Below are 18,431 nucleotides of genomic sequence, written 5' to 3'. Positions count from 1 at the left end.
TTACTCTGTATCTAACCCGTGCTGTACCTGCCCTGGGAGTGTTTGATGGGACAGTGTAGAGGGAGCTTTACTCTGTATCTAACCCGTGCTGTACCTGCCCTGGGAGTGTTTGATGGGACAGTGTAGAGGGAGCTTTACTCTGTATCTAACCCGTGCTGTACCTGTCCTGGGAGTGTTTGATGGGACAGTGTAGAGGGAGCTTTACTCTGTATCTAACCCGTGCTGTACCTGCCCTGGGAGTGTTTGATGGGACAGTGTAGAGGGAGCTTTACTCTGTATCTAACCCGTGCTGAACCTGCCCTGGGAGTGTTTGATGGGACAGTGTAGAGGGAGCTTTACTCTGTATCTAACCCGTGCTGTACCTGCCCTGGGAGTGTTTGATGGGACAGTGTAGAGGGAGCTTTACTCTCTATCTAACCCGTGCTGTACCTGTCCTGGGAGTGTTTGATGGGACAGTGTAGAGGGAGCTTTACTCTGTATCTAACCCGTGCTGTACCTGCCCTGGGAGTGTTTGATGGGACAGTGTAGAGGGAGCTTTACTCTGTATCTAACCCGTGCTGTACCTGCCCTGGGAGTGTTTGATGGGACAGTGCAGAGGGAGCTTTACTCTGTATCTAACCCATGCTGTACCTGCCCTGGGAGTGTTTGATGGGACAGTGTAGAGCGAGCTTTACTCTGTATCTAACCCGTGCTGTACCTGCCCTGGGAGTGTTTGATGGGACAGTGTAGAGGGAGCTTTACTCTGTATCTAACCCGTGCTGTACCTGCCCTGGGAGTGTTTGATGGGACAGTGCAGAGGGAGCTTTACTCTGTATCTAACCCATGCTGTACCTGCCCTGGGAGTGTTTGATGGGACAGTGTAGAGGGAGCTTTACTCTGTATCTAACCCGTGCTGTACCTGCCCTGGGAGTGTTTGATGGGACAGTGTAGAGGGAGCTTTACTCTGTATCTAACCCGTGCAGTACCTGCCCTGGGAGTGTTTGATGGGACAGTGTAGAGGGAGCTTTACTCTGTATCTAACCCGTGCTGTACCTGCCCTGGCAGTGTTTGATGGGACAGTGCAGAGGGAGCTTTACTCTGTATCTAACCCATGCTGTACCTGCCCTGGGAGTGTTTGATGGGGCAGTGTAGAGGGAGCTTTACTCTGTATCTAACCCGTGCTGTACCTGCCCTGGGAGTGTTTGATGGGACAGTGTAGAGGGAGCTTTACTCTGTATCTAACCCGTGCTGTACCTGCCCTGGGAGTGTTTGATGGGACAGTGTAGAGGGAGCTTTACTCTGTATCTAACCCGTGCTGTACCTGTCCTGGGAGTGTTTGATGGGACAGTGTAGAGGGAGCTTTACTCTGTATCTAACCCGTGCTGTACCTGCCCTGGGAGTGTTTGATGGGACAGTGTAGAGGGAGCTTTACTCTGTATCTAACCCGTGCTGTACCTGCCCTGGGAGTGTTTGATGGGACAGTGTAGAGGGAGCTTTACTCTGTATCTAACCCGTGCTGTACCTGCCCTGGGAGTGTTTGATGGGACAGTGTAGAGGGAGCTTTACTCTCTATCTAACCCGTGCTGTACCTGTCCTGGGAGTGTTTGATGGGACAGTGTAGAGGGAGCTTTACTCTGTATCTAACCCGTGCTGTACCTGCCCTGGGAGTGTTTGATGGGACAGTGTAGAGGGAGCTTTACTCTGTATCTAACCCGTGCTGTACCTGCCCTGGGAGTGTTTGATGGGACAGTGCAGAGGGAGCTTTACTCTGTATCTAACCCATGCTGTACCTGCCCTGGGAGTGTTTGATGGGACAGTGTAGAGCGAGCTTTACTCTGTATCTAACCCGTGCTGTACCTGCCCTGGGAGTGTTTGATGGGACAGTGTAGAGGGAGCTTTACTCTGTATCTAACCCGTGCTGTACCTGCCCTGGGAGTGTTTGATGGGACAGTGCAGAGGGAGCTTTACTCTGTATCTAACCCATGCTGTACCTGCCCTGGGAGTGTTTGATGGGACAGTGTAGAGGGAGCTTTACTCTGTATCTAACCCGTGCTGTACCTGCCCTGGGAGTGTTTGATGGGACAGTGTAGAGGGAGCTTTACTCTGTATCTAACCCGTGCTGTACCTGCCCTGGGAGTGTTTGATGGGACAGTGTAGAGGGAGCTTTACTCTGTATCTAACCCGTGCTGTACCTGCCCTGGCAGTGTTTGATGGGACAGTGCAGAGGGAGCTTTACTCTGTATCTAACCCATGCTGTACCTGCCCTGGGAGTGTTTGATGGGGCAGTGTAGAGGGAGCTTTACTCTGTATCTAACCCGTGCTGTACCTGCCCTGGGAGTGTTTGATGGGACAGTGTAGAGGGAGCTTTACTCTGTATCTAACCCGTGCTGTACCTGCCCTGGGAGTGTTTGATGGGACAGTGTAGAGGGAGCTTTACTCTGTATCTAACCCGTGCTGTACCTGTCCTGGGAGTGTTTGATGGGACAGTGTAGAGGGAGCTTTACTCTGTATCTAACCCGTGCTGTACCTGCCCTGGGAGTGTTTGATGGGACAGTGTAGAGGGAGCTTTACTCTGTATCTAACCCGTGCTGTACCTGCCCTGGGAGTGTTTGATGGGACAGTGTAGAGGGAGCTTTACTCTGTATCTAACCCGTGCTGTACCTGCCCTGGGAGTGTTTGATGGGACAGTGTAGAGGGAGCTTTACTCTCTATCTAACCCGTGCTGTACCTGTCCTGGGAGTGTTTGATGGGACAGTGTAGAGGGAGCTTTACTCTGTATCTAACCCGTGCTGTACCTGCCCTGGGAGTGTTTGATGGGACAGTGTAGAGGGAGCTTTACTCTGTATCTAACCCGTGCTGTACCTGCCCTGGGAGTGTTTGATGGGACAGTGCAGAGGGAGCTTTACTCTGTATCTAACCCATGCTGTACCTGCCCTGGGAGTGTTTGATGGGACAGTGTAGAGCGAGCTTTACTCTGTATCTAACCCGTGCTGTACCTGCCCTGGGAGTGTTTGATGGGACAGTGTAGAGGGAGCTTTACTCTGTATCTAACCCGTGCTGTACCTGCCCTGGGAGTGTTTGATGGGACAGTGCAGAGGGAGCTTTACTCTGTATCTAACCCATGCTGTACCTGCCCTGGGAGTGTTTGATGGGACAGTGTAGAGCGAGCTTTACTCTGTATCTAACCCGTGCTGTACCTGCCCTGGGAGTGTTTGATGGGACAGTGTAGAGGGAGCTTTACTCTCTATCTAACCCGTGCTGTACCTGTCCTGGGAGTGTTTGATGGGACAGTGTAGAGGGAGCTTTACTCTGTATCTAACCCGTGCTGTACCTGCCCTGGGAGTGTTTGATGGGACAGTGTAGAGGGAGCTTTACTCTGTATCTAACCCGTGCTGTACCTGCCCTGGGAGTGTTTGATGGGACAGTGTAGAGGGAGCTTTACTCTGTATCTAACCCGTGCTGTGCCTGCCCTGGGAGTGTTTGATGGGACAGTGTAGAGGGAGCTTTACTCTCTATCTAACCCGTGCTGTACCTGTCCTGGGAGTGTTTGATGGGACAGTGTAGAGGGAGCTTTACTCTGTATCTAACCCGTGCTGTACCTGCCCTGGGAGTGTTTGATGGGACAGTGCAGAGGGAGCTTTACTCTGTATCTAACCCGTGCTGTACCTGCCCTGGGAGTGTTTGATGGGACAGTGTAGAGGGAGCTTTACTCTGTATCTAACCCGTGCTGTACCTGCCCTGGGAGTGTTTGATGGAACAGTGTAGAGGGAGCTTTACTCTGTATCTAACCCGTGCTGTACCTGCCCTGGGAGTGTTTGATGGGACAGTGTAGAGGGAGCTTTACTCTGTATCTAACCTGTGCTATACCTGCCCTGGGAGTGTTTGATGGGACAGTGTAGAGGGAGCTTTACTCTGTATCTAACCCGTGCTGTACCTGCCCTGGGAGTGTTTGATGGGAGAGTGTAGAGGAAGCTTTACTCTGTATCTAACCCGTGCTGTACCTGCCCTGGGAGTGTTTGATGGGACAGTGTAGAGGGAGCTTTACTCTCTATCTAACCCATGCTGTACCTGCCCTGGGAGTGTTTGATGGGACAGTGTAGAGGGAGCTTTACTCTGTATCTAACCCGTGCTGTACCTGCCCTGGAAGTGTTTGATGGGACAGTGTAGAGGGAGCTTTACTCTGTATCTAACCCGTGCTGTACCTGCCCTGGAAGTGTTTGATGGGACAGTGTAGAGGGGGCTTTACTCTGTATCTAACCCGTGCTGTACCTGCCCTGGGAGTGTTGATGGGACAGTGTAGAGGGAGCTTTACTCTGTATCTAACCCGTGCTGTACCTGCCCTGGAAGTGTTTGATGGGACAGTGTAGAGGGAGCTTTACTCTGTATCTAACCCGTGCTGTACCTGCCCTGGAAGTGTTTGATGGGACAGTGTAGAGGGAGCTTTACTCTGTATCTAACCCGTGCTGTACCTGCCCTGGGAGTGTTTGATGGGACAGTGTAGAGGGAGCTTTCCTCTGTATCTAACCCGTGCTGTACCTGCCCTGGAAGTGTTTGATGGGACAGTGTAGACGGAGCTTTACTCTGTATCTAACCCGTGCTGTACCTGCCCCGGGAGTGTTTGATGGGACAGTGTAGAGGGAGCTTTACTCTGTATCTAACCCGTGCTGTACCTGCCCTGGGAGTGTTTGATGGGACAGTGTAGAGGGAGCTTTACTCTGTATCTAACCCGTGCTGTACCTGCCCTGGGAGTGTTTGATGGGACAGTGTAGAGGGAGCTTGTCTCTGTATCTAACCCGTGCTGTACCTGCCCTGGGAGTGTTTGATGGGACAGTGTAGAGGGAGCTTTACTCTGTATCTAACCCGTGCTGTACCTGCCCCGGGAGTGTTTGATGGGACAGTGTAGAGGGAGCTTTACTCTGTATCTAACCCGTGCTGTACCTGCCCTGGGAGTGTTTGATGGGACAGTGTAGAGGGAGCTTTACTCTGTATCTAACCCGGGCTGTACCTGCCCTGGGAGTGTTTGATGGGACAGTGTAGAGGGAGCTTTACTCTGTATCTAACCTGTGCTGTACCTGCCCTGGAAGTGTTTGATGGGACAGTGTAGAGGGAGCTTTACTCTGTATCTAACCTGGGTTGTACCTGCCCTGGGAGTGTTTGATGGGACAGTGTAGAGGGAGCTTTACTCTGTATCTAACCCGTGCTGTACCTGTCCTGGGAGTGTTTGATGGGACAGTGTAGAGGGAGCTTTACTCTGTATCTAACCCGTGCTGTACCTGCCCTGGGAGTGTTTGATGGGACAGTGTAGAGGGAGCTTTACTCTCTATCTAACCCATGCTGTACCTGCCCTGGGAGTGTTTGATGGGACAGTGTAGAGGGAGCTTTACTCTGTATCTAACCCGTGCTGTACCTGCCCTGGAAGTGTTTGATGGGACAGTGTAGAGGGAGCTTTACTCTGTATCTAACCCGTGCTGTACCTGCCCTGGAAGTGTTTGATGGGACAGTGTAGAGGGGGCTTTACTCTGTATCTAACCCGTGCTGTACCTGCCCTGGGAGTGTTGATGGGACAGTGTAGAGGGAGCTTTACTCTGTATCTAACCCGTGCTGTACCTGCCCTGGAAGTGTTTGATGGGACAGTGTAGAGGGAGCTTTACTCTGTATCTAACCCGTGCTGTACCTGCCCTGGAAGTGTTTGATGGGACAGTGTAGAGGGAGCTTTACTCTGTATCTAACCCGTGCTGTACCTGCCCTGGGAGTGTTTGATGGGACAGTGTAGAGGGAGCTTTACTCTGTATCTAACCCGTGCTGTACCTGCCCTGGAAGTGTTTGATGGGACAGTGTAGAGGGAGCTTTACTCTGTATCTAACCCGTGCTGTACCTGCCCCGGGAGTGTTTGATGGGACAGTGTAGAGGGAGCTTTACTCTGTATCTAACCCGTGCTGTACCTGCCCTGGGAGTGTTTGATGGGACAGTGTAGAGGGAGCTTTACTCTGTATCTAACCCGTGCTGTACCTGCCCTGGGAGTGTTTGATGGGACAGTGTAGAGGGAGCTTGTCTCTGTATCTAACCCGTGCTGTACCTGCCCTGGGAGTGTTTGATGGGACAGTGTAGAGGGAGCTTTACTCTGTATCTAACCCGTGCTGTACCTGCCCCGGGAGTGTTTGATGGGACAGTGTAGAGGGAGCTTTACTCTGTATCTAACCCGTGCTGTACCTGCCCTGGGAGTGTTTGATGGGACAGTGTAGAGGGAGCTTTACTCTGTATCTAACCCGGGCTGTACCTGCCCTGGGAGTGTTTGATGGGACAGTGTAGAGGGAGCTTTACTCTGTATCTAACCTGTGCTGTACCTGCCCTGGAAGTGTTTGATGGGACAGTGTAGAGGGAGCTTTACTCTGTATCTAACCTGGGTTGTACCTGCCCTGGGAGTGTTTGATGGGACAGTGTAGAGGGAGCTTTACTCTGTATCTAACCCGTGCTGTACCTGCCCTGGGAGTGTTTGATGGGACAGTGTAGAGGGAGCTTTACTCTGTATCTAACCCGTGCTGTACCTGCCCTGGGAGTGTTTGATGGGACAGTGTAGAGGGAGCTTTACTCTGTATCTAACCCGTGCTGTACCTGCCCTGGGAGTGTTTGATGGGACAGTGTAGAGGGAGCTTTACTCTGCATCTAACCCGTGCTGTACCTGCCCTGGGAGTGTTTGATGGGACAGTGTAGAGGGAGCTTTACTCTGTATCCAAACTGTTCTGTACCTGCTCTGGGAGTGTTTGATGGGACAGTGTAGAAGGAGCTTTACTCTGTATCTAACCCGTGCTGTACCTGCCCTGAGAGTGTTTGATGGGACAGTGTAGAGGGAGCTTTACTCTGTGTCGAACCCATGCTGTACCTGCCCTGGGAGTGTTTCATGGGACAGTGTAGAGGGAGCTTTACTCTGTATCTAACCTCGTGCTGTACCTGCCCTGGGAGAGTTTGATGGGACAGTGTAGAGGGAAATTTACTCTGTATCTAACAACATGCTGTATCTCCCCTGGGAGTGTTTGATGGGACAGTGTAGAGGGAGCTTTACTCTGTATCTAACCCGTGCTGTACCTGCCCTGGGAGTGTTTGATGGGACAGTGTAGAGGGAGCATTACTCTGTATCTAACCCCATGCTGTACCTGCCCTGGGAGTGTTTCATGCGACAGTGTAGAGGGAGCATTACTCTGTATCTAACCCGTGCTGTATCTGCGCTGGGAGTGTTTGATGGGACAGTGTAGAGGGAGCTTTGCTCTGTATCTAACCCGTGCTGTACCTGCCCTGGGAGTGTTTGATGGGACAGTGTAGAGAGAGCTTTAATTTGTATCTAACACACGCTGTACCTGCCCTGGGAATGTTTGATGGGACAGTGTAGAGGGAGCTTTACTCTGTATCTAACCCATGCTGTACATGCCCTGGGAGTGTTTGAAGGTACAGGGTAGAGGGAGCTTTACTCTGTATCCAACCCATGCTGTACCTATTACGTCCGTGAATGATTGAGACACGGACAGCAGGAGTTGAACAAAACACGTCTTTACTGATGGAAGTCAATCGTGAAACTGAAAACAACAGAGGCTCACTAGCGCCTTTTATACTGGGGTGGTCACTGCCGGTACTGCAGTCTGAGGACAGTTATTCTCTTAATGGTACATACACAACAATTCCTCCCCTTTTAGATGAACAGTACATAACATTCATTTAACAACTAAATGATAACTAATTACAATCACAATTACTGTTGCTAGATACATTGGTTAAGTTTAAGCAATTATAAGTTCAGTCTTTGAGGAGGCTTCCTGATTCTGTCTGGATAACGCCTCTTTGGGGTATCAGGTTCTTCTGGCAATGTTGAGTCGGAATCAATGTCGTTGTTTGGTTCATCTGCTTCCAATATTACCGGTTCTGCGGTAGCTGCAATTGGAACGTCGATTTCATTACCAGGTGTATCAGATCGTGGTGTGGAGTTGACGTTTTCCAGTGACTCTAGAATCTGGTCAGCATGGCATCTTATAATGCTCTCCCCAACGTCCACGGTATACATGAGAGGTCCTTGTCGTGTACAAATCGTTCCTGGCTGCTATTTCTCAGTGCGGTAGTCCCGGGCCAAAACTGGTTGACCTATCTTAAAACTCCTGGTCGGCCTTTCATTCATATTCTGAAACTGCCTGTTCTCCACATCACTTCTGATGTTCGGCTTAACCAAATCCAAGCGGCATCGTAGTCTTCGATTGAAGAACATCATGGCTGGAGTTTGGTTGGTAACCGCATGTGTCGCATTCCGGTAGGCAAACAAGAAGTTGTCCACCTTGTGTTGTAGGGGTATATCTTCATTACACATTGCCTTGATAGCCTTCTTGAATGTTTGGACAAACCTCTCGGCCAATCCATTAGTGGCTGGATGATATGGGACAGATGTGTAATGCTTAACACCATTGTTCTTTAAGAACCTCCGGAACTCTTCAGACACAAACTGTGGTCCATTGTCAGAGCAAATCTGTTCAGGCAGCCCATTCCTGGCGAATATGGTTCATAAAACTGTGATAGTTTTTTCCGTGGTGGTTGAGGACATTTTTATTACCTCTGGCCACTTTGAATGTGCATCCACCGCAATTAAAAACATCGAGTCCATGAAGGGACCAGCAAAATCAATGTGCACCCTTTGCCATGGAGATGAGGGCCACTCCCATGGATGCAGAGAAGCTTGTGGTGGGGCGTTTTGGACCTTCTGGCATCCTGCACAGCTCTTGGTCATCTCTTCGATTTCTCTATCGATTCCCGGCCACCACACAAACGCTCTGGCTAAGTTCTTCATTTTTACCCCTCCCAGATGACCCTCATGAAGCTCATTGAGCACTCTATCCGTCAACTTAGGTGGAATTACTACTCTGGATCCACACATCAAGGTTCCTCTGCACACTGACAGCTGTTCTCTTCTCGGCGAGAATGCTGGCAGCAGTGGTTCGCCATGTGCTGGCCATCCCTTCACCGTTAAATCATAGACCCGTGATAATGTCGGGTCATTCCGTGTTTCCTTTTCTATGTTTGCATTCGTCACAGGGAGACATTCGACTATGGTCGAGTGGAATAACTCCATTGGATCCACTGCAAGGTCTTCTTCTTCCACCGTCGGCAACGGTAGGCGTGACAATCCATCAGCATTTCCATGCTGTTTAGTTCCTTTGTACTCGATGTCATATTGGTGTGCCCCTAGGAAAAGGGACCACCTCTGCAGCCGTTGTGCTGTCATTATCGGTACGCCCTTCTGAGGGTTGAAAATGGAAACAAGAGGTTGATGATCGGTTAGTAGGGTAAATTTTTGACCGTGCAGACAGTGATTGAACTTCTTCACCCCCCACACCAGGCTGAGGGCCTCTCTGTCAATCTGAGCGTAGTTACGCTCGGCAGAAGTTAACGAGCGTGACGCAGAAGCTATCAGCCTCTCTAAACCATCAAGGAATTTATGTGACAGTACCGCCCCAATGCCTTAGGGAGACACATCACACGCCAGTCTGATCGGCAGTGCTGGGTTGTAGTGAGCCAATACTTCCCTTGAAGTGATTAAGTCCTTACTCTTCTGAAAGGCCCGCTTACGATCATCGCTCCATTTCCATGCTACCCCCGTTCGTAGCAGGGCGTTCAGTGGGTGCAGAATTGTCGACAAATTCGGCAAAAACTTATGATAGTAATTCACCAATCCGAGGAATGACCTCAGTTGCGACACATTTTCAGCCGCTGGGGCCTTAACAACCGCTTCAATTTTGTCAGGGGACTTATGTAACCCCTCTTCATCAATCACGTGGCCACAATACGATATCTGTTTCTTAAAAAATTCACACTTGGGGCGGTTGGCTCGCAGCCCATGTTCCCATAGTCTAGTGAGCACCTGTTCTAGGTTGTTAAGGTGTTCACTGTCATCTTCACCTGTCACAAGGATGTCGTCCAAGTAACACTGAGTCCCCGGAATCCCTTGCAGGACTTGTTCCATCGCTCTTTGCCATATCGCCGGAGCCGATGCTACTCCGAATACCAATCGATGATACTGGTAAAGACCTTTGTGAGTTTTTATCGTGAGATACTTCCTAGAGGACTCTTCAACTTCCATCTGCAAATATGCTTGTGCTAGGTCAATTTTTGTAAAACGCTTCCCTCCAGACAGTGAGGCGAAGATGTCTTCTATCCTTGGAAGAGGATATTGTACTGTGTGAAGGACTGGGTTCACCGTCACCTTGAAATCCCCACAGATGCGAATCTTCCTTGGCTCCCCGGGCTTATTGCTTAACGTTTTCTTCATGACAGGAACGATGGGTGTCGCCCACTCGCTCCAGTCGACCTTAGACAACACGCCTGCCTTCTCCAGATTCTCCAGCTCTGCCTCGACGGCTGGGCGAATTGCATATGGTACCGGCCTTGCTTTGAAAAACTTGGGAACTGCATTCTCTTCTATTTTTATCGAGGAAGTTACGCCTTTAAGCGTGCCCAGTTCTTGTTGAAAAACCTCCTTGGCGTTAGCTAAGATTGTTGACAATCGTCCAGGAGTGACGTCTTCATCTTTTTTACCATCCACCGTCATTGCATGAATGGAGTGCCAATCTAAGTTTATCTTCCTGATCCATTCCCGTCCCAATAACAGTGGTCCACCATTTGGCAGTATGTAGAGATACAATTTCCGTATTTTCTTGCCGTTGCATTTGACAGGCACCCTTGTTTTCCCTCTGGGGTATACTTTTTGCCCCGTATACGTCGTCAAGACGATGGATGTCTCTCTCAAGGGTATGTGTGAAAATAGCCGCTCGTAGTCTCGTCGATTCATGACGGTTAGCGCTGATCCTGTATCCAATTCCATTTTAACTTGGGACCCTGCTATCGTGAGGGTGACCCAAATGGTTCGGTGATCCTCTTTTGCGATTACATTGTGAAGTTTGAGACAGCTTAGTCTCCTGTTCCCGGATTCACTATCGCTCATCTGGTCTTCGGAACTACTGTCCATCATCTTTTGTACTTTCTTGTATGGTTCATTAGTAGCCTTTTTGTTGTCGCTGGTCTTCTTCCCAGACCTGCAAACTCGTGCAATGTGTCCCATCTTCCCGCATTGCCTGCATATTTTGTCTTTGGACCAGCAGTCCTTCTGGTCATGGTTAGTTCTGCCGCAGCGATAACATTTTGCAAATCCCCGTGTCATTTCGTGGGTGCCGTATTCCTGTGGTTTTTGTTGAATTTCTGCAGCACCCCTGGATGCTGCTTCATACGATACTGCCACGCTGAAAGCCTTATCTAGCGTCAGCTCTTTCTCTGAGAGTAACTTCTTCTGTGTTCCTTCACTCAGGAGTCCACAGACAAATTTGTCCCGTAGGGTATCTGCCAGTCCTGCTCCGAACTGGCAGTGCTTTGATAGCTTGCGTAGTTCCGTAAGGTACTCAGCATTGCTCTCATCTTTATGCTGAGTTCTCCTGTGGAATTTAAATCTTTCTGCTATCAACAGCGGTGCAGGGTTTAGGTGTTCCTGTAGGACAGCAACAATTTCGTTAAAACTCTTCGCCTTCGGTTTGGCTGGAGTAATCAGGTCCCGCAATAGGCCGTACGTTCTAGAGCCCATTAAGTTGAGCAATATCGATGCCTTTTTCTCCTCCGCTATTTCGTTTGCCTCGAAATATACCTCGACTCTTTCCACATATGTGGTCCAGTCCTCTATTGTATTATCAAAAGCAGTGATACAGCCAGTCTTCGGCATCTTGCAAATCTAAAATGGCGCCTCCCGCGCTTTACCTTCTTCCCTGATTTAACAAAATGGCACCTCCCGCGCTTTGCCTTCTTCCCCGCTGATTAAGATGGCGCCTCCCGCGCTTTGCCTTCTTCCCCGCTGTTGCTAGCGCTGCTTTCCACGGTTCCCATTGCAACCTGCAGCTCCTCGCGGTTTCTTGCGCGTTTAATATTTCTTTTTTTATTATTTTCCCGTCGTGGAACAACCCTGTGGGACTTTTGCCTCCCTCTTCGCGGGTCTATACGCAGCCCGGCTTCGTAGCACTGGCCGCGCCCTGTGTGCTCCACCCTCTCTCTCTCTTCTTCCCGACAACACTGCTCAGCCCCGTTGCAAACCACCCGCTCGAGTTCGCGACCGCCGCAGCCCAGGAAGGATCAGTGCACTACCTGCCACCAGCCCGATTAGCTGAAGCACCGTCGACAGGAACCAGGCCCCGCTTCCGACAGCTTCTCCAGCAATCTTCAACTCCGCTAACACAGGGGCGGATGCCCACGGCCGACGCCCGTTTCTACTGCCCCTTACTTTCTTTTCTTTCTGGCCTCGACCTTTGCTCACCTTGCTGTAGGAATGGATCCCAGGAGGTGGTGCAGACTGTAGGTAGGTTCGTATCTGCTCGTCGCCAGTATTACGTCCGTGAATGATTGAGACACGGACAGCAGGAGTTGAACAAAACAAGTCTTTACTGATGGAAGTCAATAGTGAAACTGAAACAACAGAGGCTCACTAGCGCCTTTTATACAGGGGTGCTCACTGCCAGTACTGCAGTCTGAGACCAGTTATTCTCTTAAGGGTACATACACAACAGTACCTGCCCTGTGAGTGCTGATGGGACAGTGTAGAGTGAGCTTTACTCTGTGTCTAACCCGTGCTGTACCTGCCCTGGGAGTGTTTGATGGGACAGTGTAGAGGGAGTTTTACTCTGTATCTAACCCGAGCTGTACCTGCCCTGGGAGTGTTTGATGGGACAGTGTAGAGGGAGCTTTACTCTGTGTCTAACCCGTGCTGTACCTGCCCTGGGAGTGTTTGATGGGACAGTGTAGAGGGAGTTTTACTCTGTATCTAACCCGAGCTGTACCTGCCCTGGGAGTGTTTGATGGAAAAGTGTAGAGGGCATTTTACCCTGTATTTTCCCCATGCTGTACCTGCCCTGGGAGTGTTTGATGGGACAGTTTAGAGAGAGCTTTACTCTGTATCTAACCCGTGCTGTACCTGCCCTGAGAGTGTTTGATGGGACAGTGTAGAGGGAGCTTTACTCTGTATCGAACCCGTGCTGTACCTGCCCTGGGAGAGTTTGATGGAGACAGTGCAGGGGGAGCTTTTCTCTGTATCTAACCCATGCTGTACCTGCCCTGGGAGTGTTTGATGGGACACAAGTTGGAGCTTTGCTCTGTATCTAATCCGTGCTGTACCTGCCCTGGGAGTGTTTGATGGGATAGTGTAGAGGGAGCTTTACTCTGCATCTAACTCCGAGCTGTACCTGCCCTGGGAGTGTTTGATGAGACAGTGTAGAGGGAGCTTTACTCTGCATCTAACTCCGTGCTGTACCTGCCCCGGGAGTGTTTGATGGGACAGTGTAGAGGGAGCTTTACTCTGTATCTAACCAGTGCTGTACCTGCCCTGGGAGTGTTTGATGGGACAGTGTAGAGGGAGCTTTACTCTGCATCTAACTCCGTGCTGTACCTGCCCTGGGAGTGTTTGATGGGACAGTGTAGAGGGAGCTTTACTCTGTATCTAACCCGTGCTGTACCTGCCCTGGGAGTGTTTGATGGGACAGTGTAAAGGCAGCTTTACCCTGTATCCAATCCCTGTACCTGCCCTGGGAGTATTGAAGGGGCAGCGTAGAAGGGGTTCTACTCTGTATCTAACCTGTGCTGTACCTGTCCTGGGATTGTTTGATGGGGCAGTGTAGAGGGAGCTTTACTCTGTATCTAACCCGTGATGTACCTGCCCTGGTAGTGTTTGATGGGACAGTGCAGAGGGAGCTTTACTCTGTATCTAACCCCATGCTGTACCTGCCCTGAGGGTGTTTGATGGGACAGTGTAGAGGGAGCCATAATCTATATCGAACCCGTGCTGTACCTGTCCTGGGAGTGTTTGATGGGACAGTGTAGAGGGAGCTTTACTCTGTATCTAGCCCGAGCTGTACCTGCCCTGGGAGTGTTTGATGGGACAGTGTAGAGGGAGCTTTACTCTTTATCTAAACCAAGCTGTACCTGCCCTGGGAGTGTTTGATGGGACAGTGTAGAGGGAGCTTTACCCTTTATCTAAACCAAGCTGTACCTGCCCTGGGAGTGTTTGATGGGACAGTGTAGAGGGAGCTTTACTCTCTATCTAACCCGTGCTGTACCTGCCCTGGGAGTGTTTGATGGGAAAGTGTAGAGGGAGCTTTACTCTGTATCTAACCCGTGCTGTACCTGCCCTGGGAGTGTTTGATGGGACAGTGTAGAGGGAGCTTTACTCTGTATCTAACCCGTGCTGTACCTGCCCTGGGAGTGTTTGGTGGGACAGTGTAGAGGGAGCTTTACTCTGTATCTAACCCGTGCTGTACCTGCCCTGGGAGTGTTTGATGGGACAGTGTAGAGGGAGCTTTACTCTGTATCTAACCCGTGCTGTACCTGCCCTGGGAGTGTTTGATGGGACAGTGTAGAGGGAGCTTTACTCTGTATCTAACCCGTGCTGTACCTGCCCTGGGAGTGTTTGATGGGACAGTGTAGAGGGAGCTTTACTCTGTATCTAACCCTGTGTTTCTCTCTCTAGCTGATCAGGGCACTGATCTGTTCGCTGTGGCGGTCCACGAATTCGGACACGCTCTCGGACTCTCCCACTCAGCCTCCAGGAATTCCATCATGCGCCCCTATTACCAGGGTCCGGTCGGGGACCCTTTAAAGTACCGTCTCCAGGCTGACGACCGGAGTGAGATCGAGCGACTGTACGGTAAGGGCTGAGGGGGCGATCGCGGCCCGACCGGGACACTGCCACGTTAAACGGCCGGGTAGAGGGTGAAATCGGCACAGGACCCCGGCTACTGTTGGTGTGTCAGTGAGTCAGATTCCAGCTATTGGAATGGGGTGAGAGAGGGAGTGGGAGAATGGAGAGAGAGTGAGTGTGGGAGTGAGGGACTGGAGAAAGAGAGAGAGGGAGAGAGAGATTGAGAGACTGCAGATAGAGAGAGAGAGAGGGAGTGAGAGACTGGAGAAAGAGAGAGAGGGAGAGGGAGAATGGAGAGAGAGAGAGAGAAAGTGAAAGACTGGAGAGAGAGAGAGAGGGAATGAGAGACTGGAGAGAGTGAGTGAGAGAATGGAGAGAGAGAGAGAGAGAGTGAGGGGGGTTGCAAGACTGGAGAGAGAGAGAGAGGGAGTGAGAGATGAGAAAGAGAGAGAGGGAGTGAGAAAATGGAGAGAGAGAGTGTGCGGGAGGGAGGGAGTGCGAGACTGGAGAGAGAGAGGGTGTGAGAAAATGGAGAGTGAACGCAGGAGGGAGGGATTGAGATATGAGAGAGAGAGAGGGAGGGAATGGAGAGAGAGTGAGTGTGGGAATGGAGGGGAGGAGAGAGGAAGTGAAAGAATGGAGAGAGAGAGTGAGTAAGAGAATGGAGGGGAGAGGAGGCGAGTGAGATACTGGGGGGGAGGAGAGAGGGAGTGAGAGAACAGAGATAAAGGGAGAGAGTGAGGGGGAGAATGGAGGGGAGTGGAGGAGCGAGTTGAACGTTTGTGCCTGAGTTTGAGTGCGAACGGGGTGTGGCTCTCTCTGATGCCTTCCATGGCCAAATAGACTGTCCTGGGGTTACAGTGGAAGGCCTGGGGTGAGGGACTGGAGGGGGACCAGAGCCCGCAGCGAGGCCCCGAATCGGCCCCTGAAATTTCCTCAGAGCTTCTCCCACTTCCGTCAGTGATGTTTCCGACACAGTGAAGCTACGATGGAAATACGGTGAGGTTACGGTGAGGTTACGGTGAGGTTACATTGAAATTACCGTGAGGTTAGGTGAGATTACGGTGAGGTTACAGTGAAATTACATTGAAATTACCGTGAGGTTAGGTGAAATTACCGTGAGGTTACAGTGAAATTATGATGAAATCACAGTGAGGTTATGGTGAGGTTACGGTGAAATTACAGTGAGGTTATGGTGATGTGACGATGAAGTTATTGTGATGTCACAGTGAAATTATGATGAAATTACGGTGGGCTTACAATGAGGCTACGCTGAGGTTACTTTAAAGTTATGGTGATGTTATGGTGAGATTACGATAAAGGTACGATGAGGATATGGTGAAGTTACAGTGAGGTTATTGCGAAGTTATGGTGCGGTTACGATGAGTTTACTGCGAAGTTAGTGTGATTACGATGAGGTTTTGGGGAAGTTACGGTGCGGTTATGGTGAGGTTACGGTGAAGTTATGGTGCGGTTACGGTGAGGTTACTTTGAAGTTATGGTGTGGTTACGATGAGTTTACTGCGAAGTTACGGTGTGATTACGGTGAGGTTATGGTGACGTTACGATGCGGTTATGGTGAGGTTATGGTGAGGTTACGGTGATGTTATGGTGAGGTTGCTGCGACGTTACGGTGCGGTTACGGTGAGATTACTTTGAAGTTATGGTGAGGTTACGGTGAAGTTATAGTGATATGGTGAAGTTACGGTGAACTTACGGTGAGGATACAGTGAAGTTACAGTGAGGTTACAGTGAAGTTATGGTGAGGTTACGGTGAGGATACAATGAAGTTGCAGTGAGGTTACGGTGAGGATACAATGAAGTTACGGTGAAGTTACAGTGAGGTTACGGTGAGGTTGCGGTGAGGATACAATGAAGTTACGGTGAAGTTACGGTGGATGAGGGGATCCCAGCAGGAGTAATGGGGAGATCGAGGAACCTAAGGTCCAGATTTCGGGCCTAGCGGGCCTGTTTGGAGCCTGGCTCTTTCCTGACCAGCTCTCAATTTGGGCTTAATGTGACGGCGGCTTCATTCGCTTTTTCCCTTTGTTTCCTGGCCAGGCTCGAGGGAGTCCCCAGATTACACGGGGCTGGAGCACGGAATCGAACCGTCCCAGCTCCCCTCTCTGCCTGAGGCTCCCGGGAGAGGCCCATCCATCAGGTGAGGAACTGCCGGATGTCTCAGCCACCGTCACGGTCAATCGGACAGTCGGCAGCGCACGCTTAGAGCAGTGCTCCAAATTCTCCAGCGCCTTTCACCAGCTCAGGATGTCCCACTGCGCTTCACAGCCAATGAAGAGCTTTTTATGAAGCGTTTTCATTGTTGTAATGCAGGAAATGCAGCAGCCAATTTGCGCACAGCAAGATCCCACAAGCATCAATGTGATAAGTGACCAGACCATCTATTTTTGAGGTGTTGGTTGTGGGATAGAGGGAGAAGGTGGGGTTGAGGATATGGGGAGAAGGTGGGGTTGAGGGATACGGGGAGAAGGTGGGATTGGGGGATATGGGGAGAAGGTGGGATTGAGGGATATGGGGAGAAGGTGGGGTTGAGGATATGGGGAGAAGGTGGGGTTGGGGGATACGGGGAGAAGGTGGGGTTGAGGATATGGGGAGAAGGTGGGATTGGGGGATATGGGGAGAAGGTGGGGTTGGGGGGATATGGGGAGAAGGTGGGATTGAGGGATACGGGGAGAAGGTGGGGTTGAGGGATATGGGGAGAAGGTGGGATTGAGGGATATGGGGAGAAGGTGGGGTTGAGGGATATGGGGAGAAGGTGGGGTTGGGGGATACGGGGAGAAGGTGGGGTTGGGGGATATGGGGAGAAGGTGGGATTGAGGGATATGGGGAGAAGGTGGGGTTGAGGATATGGGGAGAAGGTGGGGTTGGGGGATACGGGGAGAAGGTGGGGTTGAGGATATGGGGAGAAGGTGGGATTGAGGGATACGGGGAGAAGGTGGGGTTGAGGATATGGGGAGAAGGTGGGGTTGGGGGATACGGGGAGAAGGTGGGATTGGGGGATATGGTGAGAAGGTGGGGTTGAGCGATATGGGGAGAAGGTGGGGTTGAGGGATATGGGGAGAAGGTGGGGTTGAGGGATATGGGGAGAAGGTGGGGTTGAGGGATATGGGGAGAAGGTGGGGTTGAGGGATATGGGGAGAAGGTGGGATTGAGGGATATGGTGAGAAGGTGGGGTTGAGGGATATGGGGAGAAGGTGGGGTTGAGGGATATGGGGAGAAGGTGGGGTTGAGGATATGGGGAGAAGGTGGGATTGAGGGATATGGGGAGAAGGTGGGGTTGAGGGATATGGGGAGAAGGTGGGGTTGGGGGATACGGGGAGAAGGTGGGGTTGGGGGATACGGGGAGAAGGTGGGGTTGAGGATATGGGGAGAAGGTGGGATTGAGGGATATGGGGAGAAGGTGGGGTTGAGGGATATGGGGAGAAGGTGGGGTTGGGGGATACGGGGAGAAGGTGGGGTTGAGGGATATGGGGAGAAGGTGGGGTTGAGGGACATGGGGAGAAGGTGGGGTTGAGGGATATGGGAGAAGGTGGGGTTGGGGGATACGGGGAGAAGGTGGGGTTGAGGGATACGGGGAGAAGGTGGGGTTGGGGGATACGGGGAGAAGGTGGGGTTGAGGGATATGGGGAGAAGGTGGGGTTGGGGGATACGGGGAGAAGGTGGGGTTGAGTGATATGGGGAGAAGGTGGGATTGAGGGATATGGTGAGAAGGTGGGGTTGGGGGATATGGGGAGAA

The 18,431-nt window shown here is 51.1% G+C and overlaps 1 protein-coding gene across 3 annotated transcripts in view; it reads left to right on the top strand.

Annotated features, from left to right (window-relative positions):
* LOC147092253 (matrix metalloproteinase-17-like) overlaps nt 1-18,431 on the top strand; it is a 60,065-nt gene that overhangs the window by 22,573 nt on the left and 19,061 nt on the right. For all 3 annotated transcript variants that reach the window (XM_085975902.1, XM_085975901.1, XM_085975903.1), the window contains exons 5-6: nt 14,504-14,680; nt 16,736-16,835. In XM_085975902.1, the coding sequence (XP_085832028.1) occupies nt 14,504-14,680; nt 16,736-16,835 (277 nt within the window). The remainder of the gene's footprint in view (nt 1-14,503; nt 14,681-16,735; nt 16,836-18,431) is intronic.

This window comes from Somniosus microcephalus, unplaced genomic scaffold (assembly GCF_052327205.1).
Source record: "Somniosus microcephalus isolate GS21.2 unplaced genomic scaffold, FLI_Smic_1.0 unresolved_chr2, whole genome shotgun sequence".
Lineage (NCBI taxonomy): Eukaryota > Metazoa > Chordata > Chondrichthyes > Squaliformes > Somniosidae > Somniosus > Somniosus microcephalus.
Note: the sequence above shows the minus strand (reverse complement) of the source record. Positions and strands in the feature narration are given on the sequence as shown.